Source organism: Pteropus alecto, unplaced genomic scaffold (assembly GCF_000325575.1).
Source record: "Pteropus alecto unplaced genomic scaffold, ASM32557v1 scaffold23, whole genome shotgun sequence".
Taxonomy (NCBI): domain Eukaryota; kingdom Metazoa; phylum Chordata; class Mammalia; order Chiroptera; family Pteropodidae; genus Pteropus; species Pteropus alecto.
The window spans coordinates 6,703,378-6,721,161 of record NW_006435837.1 but is presented as its reverse complement, the minus strand read 5'-3'; the positions used below and the strand labels follow the sequence as shown (position 1 = coordinate 6,721,161).

The 17,784-nt window shown below is 39.7% G+C and overlaps 1 protein-coding gene and 1 pseudogene across 1 annotated transcript in view; one reads left to right on the top strand and one right to left on the bottom strand.

Annotated features, from left to right (window-relative positions):
* The first annotated feature begins 5,426 nt into the window (after window positions 1-5,426).
* Window positions 5,427-6,429, top strand: LOC102888159 (annotated as a pseudogene).
* A 256-nt stretch (window positions 6,430-6,685) lies between these two features.
* Window positions 6,686-17,784, bottom strand: part of CLTRN (collectrin, amino acid transport regulator) — a 24,546-nt gene continuing 13,447 nt past the window's right edge. Inside the window, 3 exon segments of the mRNA XM_006911646.3 lie at window positions 6,686-7,513; window positions 13,212-13,406; window positions 16,186-16,284. Of these exon segments, the coding sequence (XP_006911708.1) occupies window positions 7,357-7,513; window positions 13,212-13,406; window positions 16,186-16,284 (451 nt within the window). The 3' untranslated portion in view covers window positions 6,686-7,356.

Here is a 17,784-nt window from a genome sequence, read left to right as displayed (position 1 = left end):
TGTAGATGAGTCAAAAAGATTCAGAAGGGTGAAAACCAAGAAACTGTGACCTTTACAACCAAAAATTCACTAGCGACCTTTGAGGGAGCAGTTTTCTTGGGGTTATGGGAATAGAAGCCACAATGCAAAGATTTGGGGAGCAAGTTGATGATGGCGAAACCAAGACAGTGAATATAAACCTAATTTTTAATTAGCCAGAATCGGTGTCTTTTAAAGGTCTTCAGAGTATAAGTTCCTTTTACTAGTTCCATGTACTTTCTTATTCTTCCATTAAAACCTGCTTTTCCTCAAGCACTGACAATCAAAATATAATCAAAGCTGGTTCTTATTAAATTGTCTTTTTTTGTTTGTTTTCATTAAATTGCTGGCATTACAACAATTTGTCTTCTAGTATTTTACATCATAAATGTACATTATTTCAGCTTTATCATGAGTTAACGTGATCCTGTGAGCTGGCCTGCAGGCTGTCTTACTATGTATGACATATTTATATGGAACATCTTTTCTTAAATTCCAAAGAACTGACTAACAAACTAATAGCTCGAACCATAGAAAATTGCCATTTTTTATAGATCAAAAGTGATTGCATAGCAGCAATTTCATATGGTTCAACCCCATAAGTTTTCAAAGGCAACCTTGATAAGAATTGAATATTGCCACAATCTTTCATCATTCACTAATTACGGTGGGCTGTAAACCACTGTTTTAGAATGACCAGTGGAGTATAGGAGCAATTAAGACATGAGTCTTAATTGAACTTTTGCTAAATTTTGCAAATAAGGGCCACTTGTTCACTATACAGCAAGGCACTTGTCAATGGCACCTTGCAGGCTTGCTTGCCCCCAGTGGCTAGTGCTCACCTTTGTTCTATGCCATTCCCAGGAGCAATTGTTCCGCCCTTTCCAATAGACTTGGATATGACCTGGTCCTGTTGTCCTGGGAACCTACTTTCAGATTGGGACATAGAACATTAGAAACTTGAAGAAAAAAAAAAGTATCACTCTCTCTGGATCTGATTAAATGTCTACCTTCATCCAATACCCCACATCCATATTACTATTATATGTTCACTAATTTTCAAAAAATATAAGGGGTAACATGTAGGGACACAGTTGTCATTTCTTTACTGGTCAAACTGCTCTACTGCCCAGTACCACCAGAGAGTTACACCAACTATTTTCACCTTACTACTGCCCCCACTGTGTTAGAATAAAGAGGAGACTAATACTTTATAAATTGGCTCTTATTCTGTACTCATAATTGATATAAAATACTTTGTAAAACAATGCTATAAAAATAAAGAGCAAAATAACTAAATAACTAACGACTAGAACGAATTCATTCACTCATTCGTTCATTCGTTCATTCATTCAAGCCAAATTTCCCTAAAAGAGAATGGTATTCTTAGAAATAAACTTAATCTTGTCATAAATAATGAATGGGTCCTTTCTAGGACATTCTTCTTCTGTTTATATTTCCTGAACCTAGCATGATATCTTACATAGAGTGGACATTCAATAAATTCTTGAGGCAGGCAGGAAGGAAAGAACAAAGGAAGGATAGTAGAAAAGAAGAAAACTTCCATGCGTTTGCTTATGTAATTGAGATAACTAGATATATTTTTTTATGAAGGAAAACAAGATGTGAAATGGAAAATAAAATATTATGTAAAGGGGCCCCATGGATTTGAAATAAGGACTGAGGATTTGAACTCTAAGGGATTTTTTTAATCTTTTTGGTTCTTAACATGTGTTTTCTCTTATTCCTTGTTTTTCTCTCTTATTCCTTATCCGTGAATGATAAGTGTGTACATTTCACTTGGTGACATTCACATCTGGAATCCGATCACGTATCATTCTAAATTCAAGAACTCACTGTATTCTTTTATATAGTGATATTTTATATTAGTCCTTGCGGAAAATATGGAAGATAAAACTATACCAAGCCCCCCCGCAAATTTTTGCTTTTACGATACTTCTGTGAAACAAGTCCAGATATCACCATCCCAGCTCATTTTTTTCTGTAGTTACTGGGTTTTCAGACGCTTACATCTTTCCAGTTTCATTGTAATTTTTGCTAAGGACTTGGAGACTGGAATGACAGCTATCTTTCCAATTGCTTTACAACATTTTATTTCCATTACATATCACTTTGCAATGTGTTCCCTTGTGGCACATTATGGGATCATTAAATTAAAAATAAAATGTGTAGTTGATGATTGACTGCTCTCTAATTACCCAGAGTGTTTGTCAAAGGCAGTAAGCAGGAGACATAAGCTCCATTTTGATGTTATATTGACTGTCAAGTTTACAGCCCATCTCTGCCTGCATAGAAAACTTCCCTGACAAGTATATTTAGTGGAGCAGACCTTTGCAAGTGAAATAAATCCCCCTCGTCATCAGAATAAGCCATGAAGAAAATGATTTAGTGATCAAATCGGTTTATCCATGCCTTAAAAATAAGAAATCTTCCTTGAGTTATATTTCAAAAACAATTAGCAGAATGTCAAAACCATAATAAATGTTTTTGAAAAATAAATAAATAAACAAATAAATAAATAAGAAATCTATCTAAGATCAGAGTTTCTGATCCATTTTTTCCATTATTAGGACATTTTAGACATCTTTTCCTAATAGCTCACCCATGAAATTTTAATATGATATACTTTTTATCTGTTTATGTACTGTAATCCTTTGGAGGACTATAAACCATTGTAATAGCTAAACATTTTTCTCCCCACCAAGAACAATTTTCATCCTCTTGAGAATGCATGTCTTTGATTATGCTTGCTAGTACACACTGATTGAATTCAGATGATGTTTCAATAATTCTATATGGAAAGCTACCTTATTCTGGAGTATATAGCTCAACAGGATGTAAGATAGAAAATGGTTCTTTAGTAAATCACATATTGCCAACTGAGAGATCAAATCTCATTCCTCTCCTAAAAATAAGGAAGCCCTAGTAATTTTAAAGAGCATGCGGTTCCCAAGTAAAAATAGTGTCCAGGTCATAAATCTTGCACACACAGATTCAAACTCCTGCTTGTGCAGAGAGAGGGGCAGGCTTTGCTCTCAGAAGGGATGACTATGAGCATGCACCGTCTCATTTGCTTGTCTATTAGCACACATTTATTGAGCTCTGACTATGGAGACTTTAAGCTCCATGACAGCAGGAACTGTGTTCGATTTTGCTCACCATTGTAGAATAAAGGAAAGAAAGAAAGAAGAAAGGAAGGGAAGGAAAGAAGACAAGGCACTCTGCTAAGTGACTCGAAGACTGCCTCTAGGAATATTAAATTTAGAGTAAAGAATATTAAATTGAGAGATATGTAAACAAATAAAATAAAATATAATCATTATAATTAAAAAGATATATAAATATAGTGAGATTAGAAAACAGTAGTTAATTCTATCTGGTTAGAGGTGGGAGTAAACTTAAGTGGATTGTGGAAATGTTTAAAGAGACAAGGCTATATTAGGGCTTTTATGGGCCCTAGGGCACTCTTTGCTTATGGTCTCCTTCCTCCATAAAACACATTTAAATATAATTATAGTACAACCAGATGAATATAACTTTCCGGGCATTCTAGGAGCGCATAGCCAGGAGGTCCAGCAAAGACCTTCAGGAAGGCAAGATGTTTAAGTGAGAGAGACCCTAAGGATGAGCTGGAAGCGTGGCCGAGAGATAGGGAGCCGTGTTCCAGGTAAAGGAAACAGCTTGTTCAGAGGACTAGAAGTGAGGGAACTATTACAACATAGAGACAAAGAGACAGAAAGGGGAGAAGGGGTGAGGTGAAGTGAGGGAAGAAAGTGAAGGTCAAACTGCAGCAGGCCCTGTGTTAAGGAGTCTGGCTTTATCCTAAAGATGATAAGAGGCCATTTAGTGAGCACACAACAGAGTACACAAGTGTCGTATTTTAAAGATGTTGAACTGAAAATTATATGTCATTATCAACAATGAGACAAATTGACAAGCGCCTCCGGATTGATACACTAAATTATATATTATATATTTAATTGTTTTCCTGCCCCAATAAATTTAATTTAAAAATAAATAAAGACAAAAACTTCTATGTTAGGAACCAACAGGATTAGTTTGCATTTTGGATGTTCATTCAAGCTACACTGTAGCCAATGGACTGGAGAGGGGCCCGTGTAGCCATCCCCAGCTTCTGGGAATATTGGCTTTTGAAGGTTCGCAGTTGAGTCCTTCAATGGGAATTGCCCCCTGCCCCAGGGAACTGTCTTTCCAAAGGGCAGACCCTCTCCCAGACAGCACTCATGGCCATAACTGGCTAATGTGCAGATGCAAAGGCCCAGCCACGTTATCTCAATCAGGGACAATCTCAGCTCCTAAGCTCCCTGAAAGATTGGCTGAGGCCTCTGTTGTAAACATGTTGTTGGTCACTTCTTCCTCTGCCTAATCCTATTTTATCAGTTTCCTGTTGCTGCATAACAGATTACCACAAACTTAGTGGCTTAAAAAAACACACATTTATCATTTTACAATGTTAATGGGTTAGGAGACTGGGCACAGCTTCACTTGGTCCTCTGCTCAGGCTGCAAAGTGTTGGCCGGACTACACTCTCATCTGGAAACTTGACTGGGGGGAAATCCACTTCCAAGCTCAGTCATCGACAGAATCCATTTCCTTGTGGTCGTAGGACTAGGGACCCCAGCTTCTTGCTGGTGGTTGATTGATTGGAAGCTGCCTTCAGTGCCGAGAGGCCACCAGCAATTCCAAGAGGCTGCTCACAGTTTCTTTCATACGGGCTTTCCTAACATGGCCACTTACTTAATCAAGCCAGCAAGGAGAGTCTCTAGAACAAGTCTGCTAGCAAGACAGACTCAGACATAATATAAATTAATTGCAGAAGTGATGGCTCATCACCTTCGCTGTAGTCTATTCACTAGAAGTAACTCACAGATCCCATCCTTGCTCAAGGAGAGGGGATTACACGAAGGAGTGAACATCGGGAGATGGCAGACACCTAAAAGTCTGTCTGCCACACCTGCCTTCCTCACTTCTTACAGGTGTATTTCCTGAGTGCACTGCTCAATAACACTTCTGCAGGCAACTTCTCACTTTAGAGTTGATATCTAAGGAGCAACACTGGAGGCAGGGAAGTGAGCTAGAGGCTGTTACTGTAACATCAACTATGGATGACAGCAGTGGGAGATTGAGCAGCACGTTTTCTATTAATAAATGTATAATAATTATTAGAATTTAGAATGACACATGGCCCATCTGAAAGGAAAATCAAGTCTAAAAATTACAAAGTGTCTTCAAGCATGGATACACATAACAACAATTATTCATTTCCGGGGCTATAGAGCAGATTAAACACAACGAATAAAAATTAAGCTTAGGCTTTCTGGTCCTCCCATTCAACAGACAGCTGCATCTTCCTGCATAGTGCCAGCCACAACCCTGAGACACGATGGTGAAGGTTGGAGTGAATGGATTTGGCCGTATTGGGCACCTGGTCACCAGGGATGCTTTTAACTCTGGCAAAGTGGATACTGTCACCATCGATGACTCCTTCATTGACCTCAACTACATGGTTTACATGTTCCAGTATGATTCCACCCATGGCCAAGTTCAAAGGTACAGTCAAGGCTGAGAATGGGAAGCTTGTCGTCAATGGCAAGTCCACTACCATCTTCCAGGAGTGAGATTCCACCAACATCAAATGGGGCGATGCTGGGGCTGAATATGTTATGGAGTCCACTGGTGTCTTTACCACCTTAGAGAAGGCTGGGGCTCACTTGAAGAGTGGAGCCCAGAGAGTCATCATTTCTGCCTCAAGTTTGTGATGAGTATGAACCATGAGAAGTATGACAACTCCCTCAAGATTGTCAGTAATGCCTCCTGCACCACCAACTGCTTGGCCCCCCTGGCCAAGGTCATCCATGACAACTTTGGCATCGTGGAAGGACTCATGACCACAGTCCACGCCATCACTGCCACCCAGAAGCTGTGGTGTGATGGCAAGGGGCTCTCCAAAACATCATCCCTGCTTCTACCGGCACTGCCAAGGCTGTGGGCAAGGTCATCCCTGAGCTGAATGGGAAGCTTACTAGCATGGCCTTCCACATCCCTATCCCCGTGTCAGTTGTGGATGTGACCTGCCACCTGGAGAAAGCTGCCAAATATGATGACATCAAGAAAGTGGTGAAGCAGGCATCCGAGGGTCCCCTCAATGGCATCCTGGACTACACTGAGGACCAGGTTGTTTCCTATGACTTTAACAGTGACACACACTCTTCCACCTTCGATGCTGGGGCTAGCATTGCCCTCAATGACCACCTTGTCCAACTCATTTCCTGGTATGAATTTGGCTACAAGAACAGTGTGGTGGGCAATGAATTTGGCTACAAGAACAGTGTGGTGGACCTTATGGTCCACATGGCCTCTAAGGAATAAGAGCCCCCTGGACCACCAGCCCCAGTGAGAGGAAGAGGCCCTCAGCTACTGGGGAGTCCTTGCCCCAAATCGATCCCCCAACACACTGAGAATCTCCTGACCTCTAGTTTCCATCCCAGACCCCCTGGGGATGGGGAGGGGCTTAGGGAGTCCTACCTTGTCGTGCACCATCAATAAAGTTCACTGTACTCAGCCAAAGATAAAATTAGGCTTAGTACGTACTACAGTGTGAAAATAAACTTCAGACCACAATCAGTCACATAATCAAAAAGAGATGATTATCACTTTATTAAATTATCATACATTGTACTTTTAATATTGCAGAAATAACCAACAAATAAAGCTGACAGAAAATATAAACGCAACTGTTGGTATGCTACAAGATCAAATTCCACCTTGTGTATCGACACTCCCATTTTTATCCATCCTATTTACCATAATTAATTTTCATTCTTGCTTACTTAGTTGTATACAATGTGATATAAACGATATTTAAAAAGGACCCATTTTCAATGATTTCTTCTCCACATTATAGGTATTCTCCACTGGAAAAAAATTTTTCCTTAGGTATTCAGAGTATGATATATACATTTTCCTTAGGTATACAGAGTATGGCATGACCTTATTTCTGGAAATGTTTAAATATTGGTGCATTTTTAAATCAATAAATACAAACACCGCATGACTACCCTTACACACTGTGTTCTCAGAGAACTATTTCAGAATATTTGGAGTAGTCAACGGCTTATGATTCCAATGGTCTTCATGAATATAACTGATTGCCTTTCACTTTCATGCACATTCAAAATTTCTTACAAAAGAAGAACGGTGACACAAAATATGTAATCTGTCCTTGATCATTTGTGGTGCTCGACAGTTGTACAGAAACAAGTGTTGAGTTTCTTGGGGAAGCAAAACAGCAGCCCTTCAGAGGGAGGTGAGCCGCTCATTCTCTGTCATGAAGGTGTCATTAACGTGCCCTCCCTTCGTGTCCAGGGGGTCACAGGGGATGCCATTTTCAATTGTGACCGTGTTTTCACACTTATCTTCGGTGTCATCCACTTCAAATGGTTCTTTGTTCTTCCTAAATGCACATAAAGAGAATGATTGGGATCTAGGAAGAGAAAGCATGGCCTTCTGCACAGAGAGAGCAGGAAAGGGAAGAGGACCTCAGAAGGATGAAATAATCGATGACTGTACTTTCAAATAAGTTTCAAAGATCATAAAGAGCTGATGAGGTGAAAAGATCTTATCAAGGTAAGACATCTGTATGGATGATATATATATATATAAATCTGTATGGATGAGATAGATAGATAGATAGATAGATAGATAGATTGATCGATAGATCGATCGATCAGAACGAGTGGTCTTATTTGGAATACTAAACTAAACACATATATGAATACGTATATGTGTATAATATGTTTGTATACACACATATACACATATACATTCACACACACAAACTGCATGAAGGAATGTGAGGAAAATGGTAACCTGCCAAATTAAAAACTTTGCTCCAGGAGAACTTCACAAAAATTGAATTTAAAAAAGTAATAAATTCTTCTCACAGGATTTGACAAATTAATGGTCTATAAATGTTGAGTGAAAATGAAACGGAAGTGCAATATTAAGAAGCAAACTCACATTACTTTGTAGAAAAGAAGTCACTGTTATAAATTGCAGGTATCACTGCTTGGCTCTATGTATAAAATAGTTGCGTTCCTCGAAATTTATTGAATTGTGTTGATCAATGACACCCCAATAATTTTTAATAAGAAGAAAAAATAGTTGTGTTCATTTGTAAGTTGGGGTTTTGGAACTCAGAACACATTTTACTTTACATTACAACTCACAGCTATAATTCCAAGTCATTCCAAAAAACTATATGACAGGATGAACTTTGAGTTTTGCATGCTCAGACCTTTTGTAGACCCTGCTACCGTAACCCAAGTGGTAACCAGACCCTTAATATGTCCTTGGAGTGTGGAAAGCTGCAACCTTGAATTCAAAGGTTCTTCCTGTCTTCTGTAAAAGACCAAGACAACTGGGCCAATTATGCTTGATATCATAGAGATAGTGGGAGGAAAAAGAGCGGGGTACCTCTAGGCAACCACACGGAAGAAGAGCTTCCCTGAGGCATATCACAAGTTAGGTTTTGGGGTGCCATGGAGACAAGATGTTAGGCATAAAGCTCTCAGACTTGCCAGAGATTCAATTGTCTCAGGAATCTATGGAAACACCAAAGAGGCAGACCTGCACGGATCACGTGGCTGATGGTGGGCAATGCCGTGGTGACCAGTATGGATTCCCACAACTATCGAAGTCCGTTAGAACCTTGGTGAGTCTCTGGCAGGTGAGGAGGTGGTGAAGATGCCCCAAAGATGCCTGAGGTAGAGTTTCCTATTAGTCCTACATGAAAGTCAATATTACTTTGCTTTAAAGAATATGGTGGAGGAAGGGAGAGAAAAGAGAGAGCTCTTTATAGTAATAAAACAATGGCAACTACAGTAATAACTGATTCTTATGAGGGTCATCAATAGATATTAAACCACAAACTGAGAGATAATTAGAGAACAGGATATTCACGTGGTCTCAATGTATCACACCCACAAACAATGTACTAATTATAAAAAGACGTTTGTATTTCGTTAAAGGAGAAATTTGTTGAACATCACCAACAATGAGACAAATTGATAAGTGTCTCCAGATGTGATACACTAAAGTTATATATTATATATCTAATTCTGTGTTCCTGCCCCACCCCATCACCAAATTTCTTTGACCTGAATCTCTCAGGAGGAAGTAATCAGATGAATCCAAATCCAAATTTAAAGATATTTTGTAAAACAGCTGATCTGGACTCCGCACAGAGTAGGCTGAGTTGGATGGACAGACACGTGGGTGACTGGCCAGCAACCGAGACAGACGAATGTATGGGTGGATGGACGGACTGACAGACAAATGGATGGACAGATGGATAGATGGGTGGATAGACTAATGCTGTAGAGAGTTACGCAGACCATAGCCCAAGGTAGATCTTAAATGGGATCCACCACAAGAAAGAGAAAGAAAGAAGGAAAGAAGGGAGGGAGGGAGGGAGGAAGGGAGGGATATAGACACATGTGATAGTTCTTATCTCTCGTATTGTTATTTTTTCAAATGGATAGAGGAAAATATGCGTTTTCCTACCTTAGGAATTAGGAGTTAGTATAGATTTTGTTAGTATAGTATTGTTTTGTTTTGTTTTTGCGACCTTAGAGCCAGTCGTTCAGAGTCTTGGCATTGCCAGGCATCACAAACTGCAGTGTCAGTAACATGCTGGCTGGTGGATATGATAAGTAGCTCAAAGGTTCTCTAACAGTAATACAGCACTTTGTCACATTTCCTAGGGTGTACAGTAATAAACTGATTCACTGCCTGTGCATTGCTCTTACTGAGAATAATAAAACTTAACTATCTTTCTGGGTCATTTCGATTTGATGTTCTGCTAAAAAACATGAATTCTTTTTCCGGAAAAATAAAATTGAGTGTTAATGATTTCTGCTATTCCTGCAATGTCAGGTAGTTCAGGGAAAGGATTTAAAAACTGACTAAAATACCTGAAACAAGCTCCTAGGCACCTTGCTTGTGAATATCTCTCATAGATCCAGAGGGAAGAAGGGCAAAAGAGGGGACAACATGAAGTTTCAGGGCCCTTGGAACTAAGAAATAGGGTCTGTTCTAGATAAACTAGTGGCGGCTAAAAGCAGAAAGAGAATTTCTGTCTCCCTTCAAACAAGACAGGGCTGAAGAGCCAAGGCTCAAGAATAGCCAGAAAAAATAACAAAAGACAGAAAAACATGATCTTTAAACATAGAATCAATTATTGGGGAATTGGGACTGTCCTCATCATCAATATGGATGATTTCTGGGGAAACCAGTGTGGCCGGAACAGTTTCAGTGGGCATGGCAGCACGGTAAGATTGGTGGGCTTTGTGATCAAGCCTATCTGGTTTGTTTTGTTTTGTTTTTTACATTTTTTCCCCAGCTTTATGCCCATATGGTTTTAAATACTGGTACCACTACTTTCTAACCATATGACTGTAGGCAGGTTGCTCTATATCTGCTATGTAGTAGCAATTATAATAATAATAATATCTATTATATGCAGAAACAAGAATGCTTTGCATATATCGTCTCATTTAATTCCCACTGCAATATTATGCAAATTGTGTCAGTACCCCTGTTTTTCAGGTGAAGGAGCTCAGATTAAATATGTAGAGCAATCTGTCGTTCAGAATGGAACAAGACTGGGGAAAGGAGTGGACCTAGAACTCTATTTAGTCTCTTCGAACTTCACTCAAAACACATATTTGATTCCTACTGAGTATGTACATTTAAGAACAACGAAAATAATATTAGCTCTAAAATTTCTGCAACAATTAGGGAGCTAGGTGGAAAATAGTCTTCTCATTTTCCATATATGGCCTACTCAAGGTCACTCAGCTAATAAATACCAGGGCCTAGGACTGGTACCCAAAACCAAAAATATTGATCCAGTGCTCTTTCTATTAAAACACACGTCACATCATCAACTTTATCACCATTACCATTATCATTTCATGTTCACCATTATAACCATCGTTGTCAACATCATCCACCATCACTATCACCATTATCTCCACCATCACCATCATCGTAAAGCTGACCAGAGAACTAAAATATTTACTTCTGGGCTGAGGCTGGACACAGTTCTAGTACGGACATCATTGTGCAGCATGTGCAGTTCATCTTGTCCTCCTCAAGGCTGAAAGCTTTAGGGGCAACTCTTATCTACTCCATGATTAGAAAGGGCTTTCATCATAATCATCAGGGCTCTCCCCACTTCAAACTGCATCCTCTCCTCACCTCTGAAGCAACACTTTGCTCGAGAGAAACGCACCACAACAAATTAATTTATCTTCAGAAGGTCGTCATAATTGTCCTGACTATGTTTGTTAATTATTAATGCTCTGCAGGTTTACAAAGAGATTTATCCATCTGTTTTCCTAGAATGAACATGAAATGAATTTGTGAAGGCAAAGTTGCGACAACAGCCTCACTTCTCCCAGGCAACGGATTATGATGCTACACACCCGATTATTACATTACTGCAGAATCCACTCAGAAGGAAGGAGATAGCCGATCCCAGCATAAACTGGCTGGAAGACCAGTAAATGGCAGGATAATAAAATAATAGTAACAGCTAACACTTATTGAGCGCTCACTGTGTGCCAGGTGCCACTCTAAGCACTTTACTGGATTAACTCTTTTTATCCTACCAAGTTAAATATTTCCAGTATACCTCGCTGTCGCTCTAGCAAAGTTAACTACGCACAGATAGTAAAAAATAATAACAATAATAACTTAGCCAACTTGACTCTAGAAGCACCAACCATATTCTCCAGAGCTTGGTTTCCCTGACTCATTGCCTGTGTTTCCTGATATCCATAGTTAATGGATTATATATCCATTAACTAGGAGACACATACTTGGAATCTGAGCAGTCTATCTCCAGAGTCCATTTTTCTAACTCCTACACTACATGGTACTAGAAAGAAAGTTGAGAACCAAGGAGATGAAGTGAATTTCCAAAGGTTACAATCATTAGAAACCACAGAATCACAGCATTTTAGGATTAACACAAAACTTAAAAATATTAAACATAGGTATTCAAATATTACAAGAGAATATTTCTTATCATCCTTTTAAAAAAACAAACCATAACAAACAACATGTACCAAATCTCTTTGTATTACATGTTAAACCAAGATCAAGAAAATTCAAGCAAGAGCAACTTGATCTTAATCTTTAAGTCGGTACTAGACATAAACCACATTTCTTTCGTAGCATTTCCCTTATCATTTCTGAAAAAATTATAAAGCCCAAGATTTAAAATGATTGCCTTCTTTTAGTAACTAGGGGGAAATGCATGGAAAGTAGTAAACCTAAGGAAAAACATTTAGTTGAACACACGCTTGGCCGAACACATAGCACATATCCCATCTGGCCACCAACCCTTCTGAAAACCAATGCACGTCACTGTGATTCCCACTTACCAGAATTCCTCTTCCTCGGTATTAGAAGGGAAGGTTTAGAAGCATCTAAGTGTCTAGTGAAGAGCTGAGGACTCTCTCCACGTCCCCTCCGGATCAGAAGTACTTGTAAACAAAATTATTTTCTGATGCAGGGAGTTCATTCAAAGGCTGCTTTGAGGAGCATGGTCCTATGTGATATCATAGGCACTAGAGGGATGAGCATCCATCAAAGGGAGGGAAGTCTAAAATAGCAAAAAACTATCTGGGATACGATGGCTGCAGGCACTGGGCCAAGAAGAGGCAGGCCCAGGTGGGGAGGCATGGAAAGAACTGTGGGGCGGCTGGCATTTGGACGTACGTGACTACCAAAGATCAATTCTGCCTACCTGAAAAGTCTGCCTAGCTCTGTACGTCCAGCTTACAAAATCATAACGCAGATATTAAAATTGAGTCTGGATATGTAACAGTTATATGGTATAGAACAGAGAGAGCAATAGTAATGGAAGGAGCCATAGTTAAGTAAAGGACAATGGACTCCAAAAATAAGAAAAAAGTCTCTAAAAATAAGAATATAAGCGACATTTTGAAAATAGCCCATGTTTTTTCAAGGTTTCAGACATAAGGCATTGTCTTCAGCTAGGGGCGAATCCTCTCTTTATCTTTCCAAGTCATGAGGAAATAGAAAAATGCTCTTTAAATCATTCCCTTTCCAAATCTCACCTTCTATGTTGCCGGATTCCTGATAAAACCAATAGCGTGATTGCAACTATGACAATGCAAAATATCACACCAAATATAATAATCCAGATGGGCACAGATGGTTCAGTGGGTGGTGCAAGAGTGGAAGGAATTTTTAAAAATTCCAGAGTCTGGTCATTCAAAAAGAAGGCATTGTTGATCCGGTTCCTATTCATTCTAAAATATGACAATCAAACAAAACAAGACAAAACCACAACATTAGAAACAGAAGGTATAAACTTATCTCCCCATGATTATACAATCTCTGTAAATGCAGCATCCCAAGACTTCAGGTTGACTAGACAGTCTAAGTTGCAGTGCTGGCTCTTCTGTGCACTACTGCCCTCCATTGTTTCGAATGCCCTAGAAGTAAATGGAAGTCCTGAGCTCTGAGCTCTGCCCTGGTTTTATTTCCTGAGAGGTAGCATCTAAATTAAAAGGGCAGGACTCTATTTAAGGTGACTTACGTAAATACCAATAGCCCCAGGAGATAAAATTATATGTAAAAAAAAAAAAAAAAAAAAAAGTGGGGATAAATATGAGGAAAAAAAAGAAAACCAGGAAGAGAAAAGAAAACATGAAGCCAGGAGCAGCTGTAAATCCATCAATTTGATCCTTTTTTTTTTCTCATTAATTCAATAAACATTTGCTGACAACTAAGTACCAGGTATATTGCTAGGTGCTGGAGCTACAAAGTGAAATAAAAATATCAAGGAGCTTACAGTGTAGAAGGATGGCAGATGAGCCCCTCTACAATCACAGTGAGGTGCAAAATGCTCTATGAATGAGGACAATGTGGGCAGAGTGGGAGCACAGCAAAGGGCCGCGTACAACATACTGAGAAATCAGGGCTGCTTTCTTGAGAAGGCAACTTTTGAGCTGTGTTTTAAAGAACAAGTAGGAATTCCTTAGACCAAAGCATGTAGTGAGCACACGTAATAGAGACACGGCATATAGTATGATCTGCTCAGGAAACTGCAAGTAGGTCCGCATGACTGAAGGAAATTGTGCTTTAGGAGTCCAAAGTCTAGAAAACATAAAGGTGAATGTTTCACTCTTCCTGGAGGGAATCTGCATTTTTGGTGGTGGTAGTAGTTAGGGAAGGGTTGGTAGCAAAGACTTATTTGACTGAGACCAAAGAAGTGAATTTCTAACTGGAATTTTCAAACCAGATGAGGAGATTTCTCAAAGATATCATATGGCCTTTACTGAATTCACACGAGACAAGTTTACTTCATCTAGCCCTAGAGCAGCACTGGAAAATAGAATTATAATGTGAGTCTCACGTGTGACTTAAAATTTTCTAGGAGCTGCGTTTTTTTTTAAAAAGTAAAAAGAAACAGATGAAATTAATTTCGATAATATATTTTTGCCCAATAGATCCAAGAAAATATAATTTCAATATGTAATCAATATTGAGTTGATTCATTTTATTTTGCACCAAAGTCTTTGGAATTCAGTGTGTATTTTACACTATCTAATCTTGGACTAGCTGCGTTTCAAGTGCTCAATAGCCACATGTGGCTGGTAATTGCTGTACTGGACAGGCAGGTCTTGAATTTGATAGTAAGGGTTTCAGAGTGTCTGCAGACCCGCACCAGGCTATCAGGAAAGACCTCCTTTAGTAAATAAAAATCTATGCTGAGGGATGGTTATTCATGAATGCGAAGGAGAATCCCAACCAGATCACCTACAGCAGGGGATAATTTCAATGGAATTTTTACCAAACTATAGAATTTTTTTCATAATCTACTATCGATAATCTGGTAACATGAACCTTTCCACAAAATAATGAATCCCGCTACTAAGGTATAACTCAGAATGAAATGAAAAGCTGCTCTGCATTCTCGTTCTAGCTACCTGGTTGGTTAACACTTTGCTATTCTATCACCGCTCAGGCTGATTAGAAAGAAGTTCTAGTTCAGTAAACTAAATCTCCATCTCTGAAATCCCCAATGGGTATCAATCAACATGAAAATCTTTCAGCCAAGACTGACCTTGAATAAGGGCAGGCCCTCACAACAAAGCTAAAACAGACATCTTAGAACCGGTCAGTCACTCACTAAGTCTCTTTCGAACTAGTTTTAACATCTTAACTAGATTCCTCATTAATTAGTGAAATATTAAAATCTTTGAAAGCATTTATTTTTTATTTGTATGAATCATAATTTTACCTTTTTCAGAAAAGGTGTCTTTTAAAGGTCAAGTCTATACATTGACTAAGGAAGGTCAGTCCTTAGAGACCCAAGAAATGTGAATATTTGTATGGTTTTTTAAAATAAAAGTCAAAGGTATGACTTGTCCCTCAAAACACCTTACATTTATTAACTCGTTTAATCTCCTCGGTAACTCTGAGAGAGGGGTACCATAATTATTCTTGTTTTATAGATGATAAGAGGAAAGCAAAACAGGGGAAGTAACTTGTCTGTATTGAAATAGTTAGCAAGAGGCAAAACCATAATTAAAAACCTGATACATCAAGGCTCCAGAACCCACGTCATGAACCGTCACACGATAGTGTTATACAAGGCGTTCTCGCCAAAAGAAGACAGTACTAAACATTCGTAGCCAATAATTAAACCGGGATCTCTCAAACAAAACAGGATTGACATTTGGGGTCAAATAATTCTTTGTTGTGAGGTGCTGTCCTGGGCACAGCTGGATGTTTAGCAGCATCTCTAACTTCTGCCTACTCGATGCTGGTGGCAACCTTCCCCCCACAACTGTGACAACAAAAATGTCTGCAGACGTTACCAAATGTCTCCTTGGAGGCAAAACTGCCCCAGATGAGAACCGCTGATCTACACTAATCTCTAAAACAAACTAACGAAATGAAATCTGTGACATCTTAATAAATCATTATGAAGCAGAGAGAGAATTCTTTAACATCTATAAAAAGAGTTGAATTAATCGACAAATAGATTTACTCGTAGAAGGCGTATTTAGCAGAGATTACCTTATGGCTGACTGTACCTCATCCGCAGGAAGGGGGGGGTTTTTTTTTTACCAGAATGACACCCGCTTGGTTACATTGCAAAGGAGGACATGGGAAATTCTGCAGATTATGGGAAGAAAAAAACACCAAATTTCAAAAATAAGCAAATAATACCAAATTTCATTAGACCATTCAGTCTGGTGTTATAGCCACCTTAAGTGGCATCTTAGCTATGAATTTAAAGTCATTTCTACCATTATGAAGAAAGGCTTTATTAAGAAGAAAATTATATTAAAATTTCCTTTGTTTCAAAATCATATACTTGAGGATAATTCTTTAAATAAAAAATTTACAAAAAAACAAGAAAAATGAAAAATTACTCAGCAGAGAACGTTAGGGACCTCATTCTCCATCACCTGCAAGCTGACAGCATGCCTGCTTTTAAACCAACACTTGACCTCTCTGAACCACAGAAGCCTATTGTATTTCCTCATTAAGCTCTTTTCAGTGTCCTCATTCAGCCTTCCACCCCCTAGATCCAGACAAATTTATGGCCCACTCTGGATCTAACACTTGCTCTATTGGCCACTATCTCAGTGCCTCTCCCACTCCAGTGCTGGGGCCAGACCGATAACAGGAGTCCAACCTTAAGTGCTATAATCAATTTGCCATAAGCCTTTGAACACTGTTTTTGAAGTTGCCTATTTTCCAACTGTAAATTGGAAATGTGCCTCCCTCAACTCTGTACACATGGATTACCAGTAGAAATGACAAGAAAGAAATGGCATTAGTGTTCAGACCGCAGACGATCTATATCTGAATGTATGAAATGTATGAAGGTTGGAAATTATAGAAGAGTCCACATGAAACCAACGTTGTCAGTGCTAAAGCAGAAAATCCTGAATGGCTTTCGCCATTTGCTTAAGACCAAAATTGCAAGAAGTGACCCTAGCAACCATTCTAGAAAATGAAATATACATCCCCTTTACCAATGAAAATAAATTCGCTGTTTTCCTTAAAAGAGCATTCAAGTGTATGGTGTGCATTTTTACAATGAATGAAAGTGCCTTTCTGTCAATTTTCTATACTTCTCAGAACCTGGTAGAAATTATATTTTCTTCCTCTGAACTTCAAGTACAGATATCAAGGCGCTCCTAGGCCCCTCTGCCCAGAGCCCCGTGCCTGGGACCAGCACCAGGAAACTGGAGGTTCCCCTGGCCTCAAGAGCAGGGGGTGTCTGGTGAGGTGCCGGTGGGTGTGGGGTGCTGGCCTGGCGCGTGCCCCGACGGCTCCAGTGCGCGGACATCCCACGCGCTATCCCTTGCGCATGGACACCCCATGCACTGTATAGCAGACACCCTACGTGCTTTCCTTGACCAGGAACGACCCACTCGCTGTGCTTGCGCTCAGACGCTCCACCTACTGACCTTGCAGGCAGCCGCCCGCGCGCCGTCCTTGCGCCCGAATAGCAACGGTAAGCCTACCCCTGCACACTTCGCGTCCGCACACAGCAGGACCGTCTGGGAGCCGAGTCCCCCTCGAAGGTCCCGCTCCTGCCGCACCGCGATCATGGGCAGCTACCTGAGCAGAGGCAAGGCCACGCTGCCGCCCCCCGCCTGG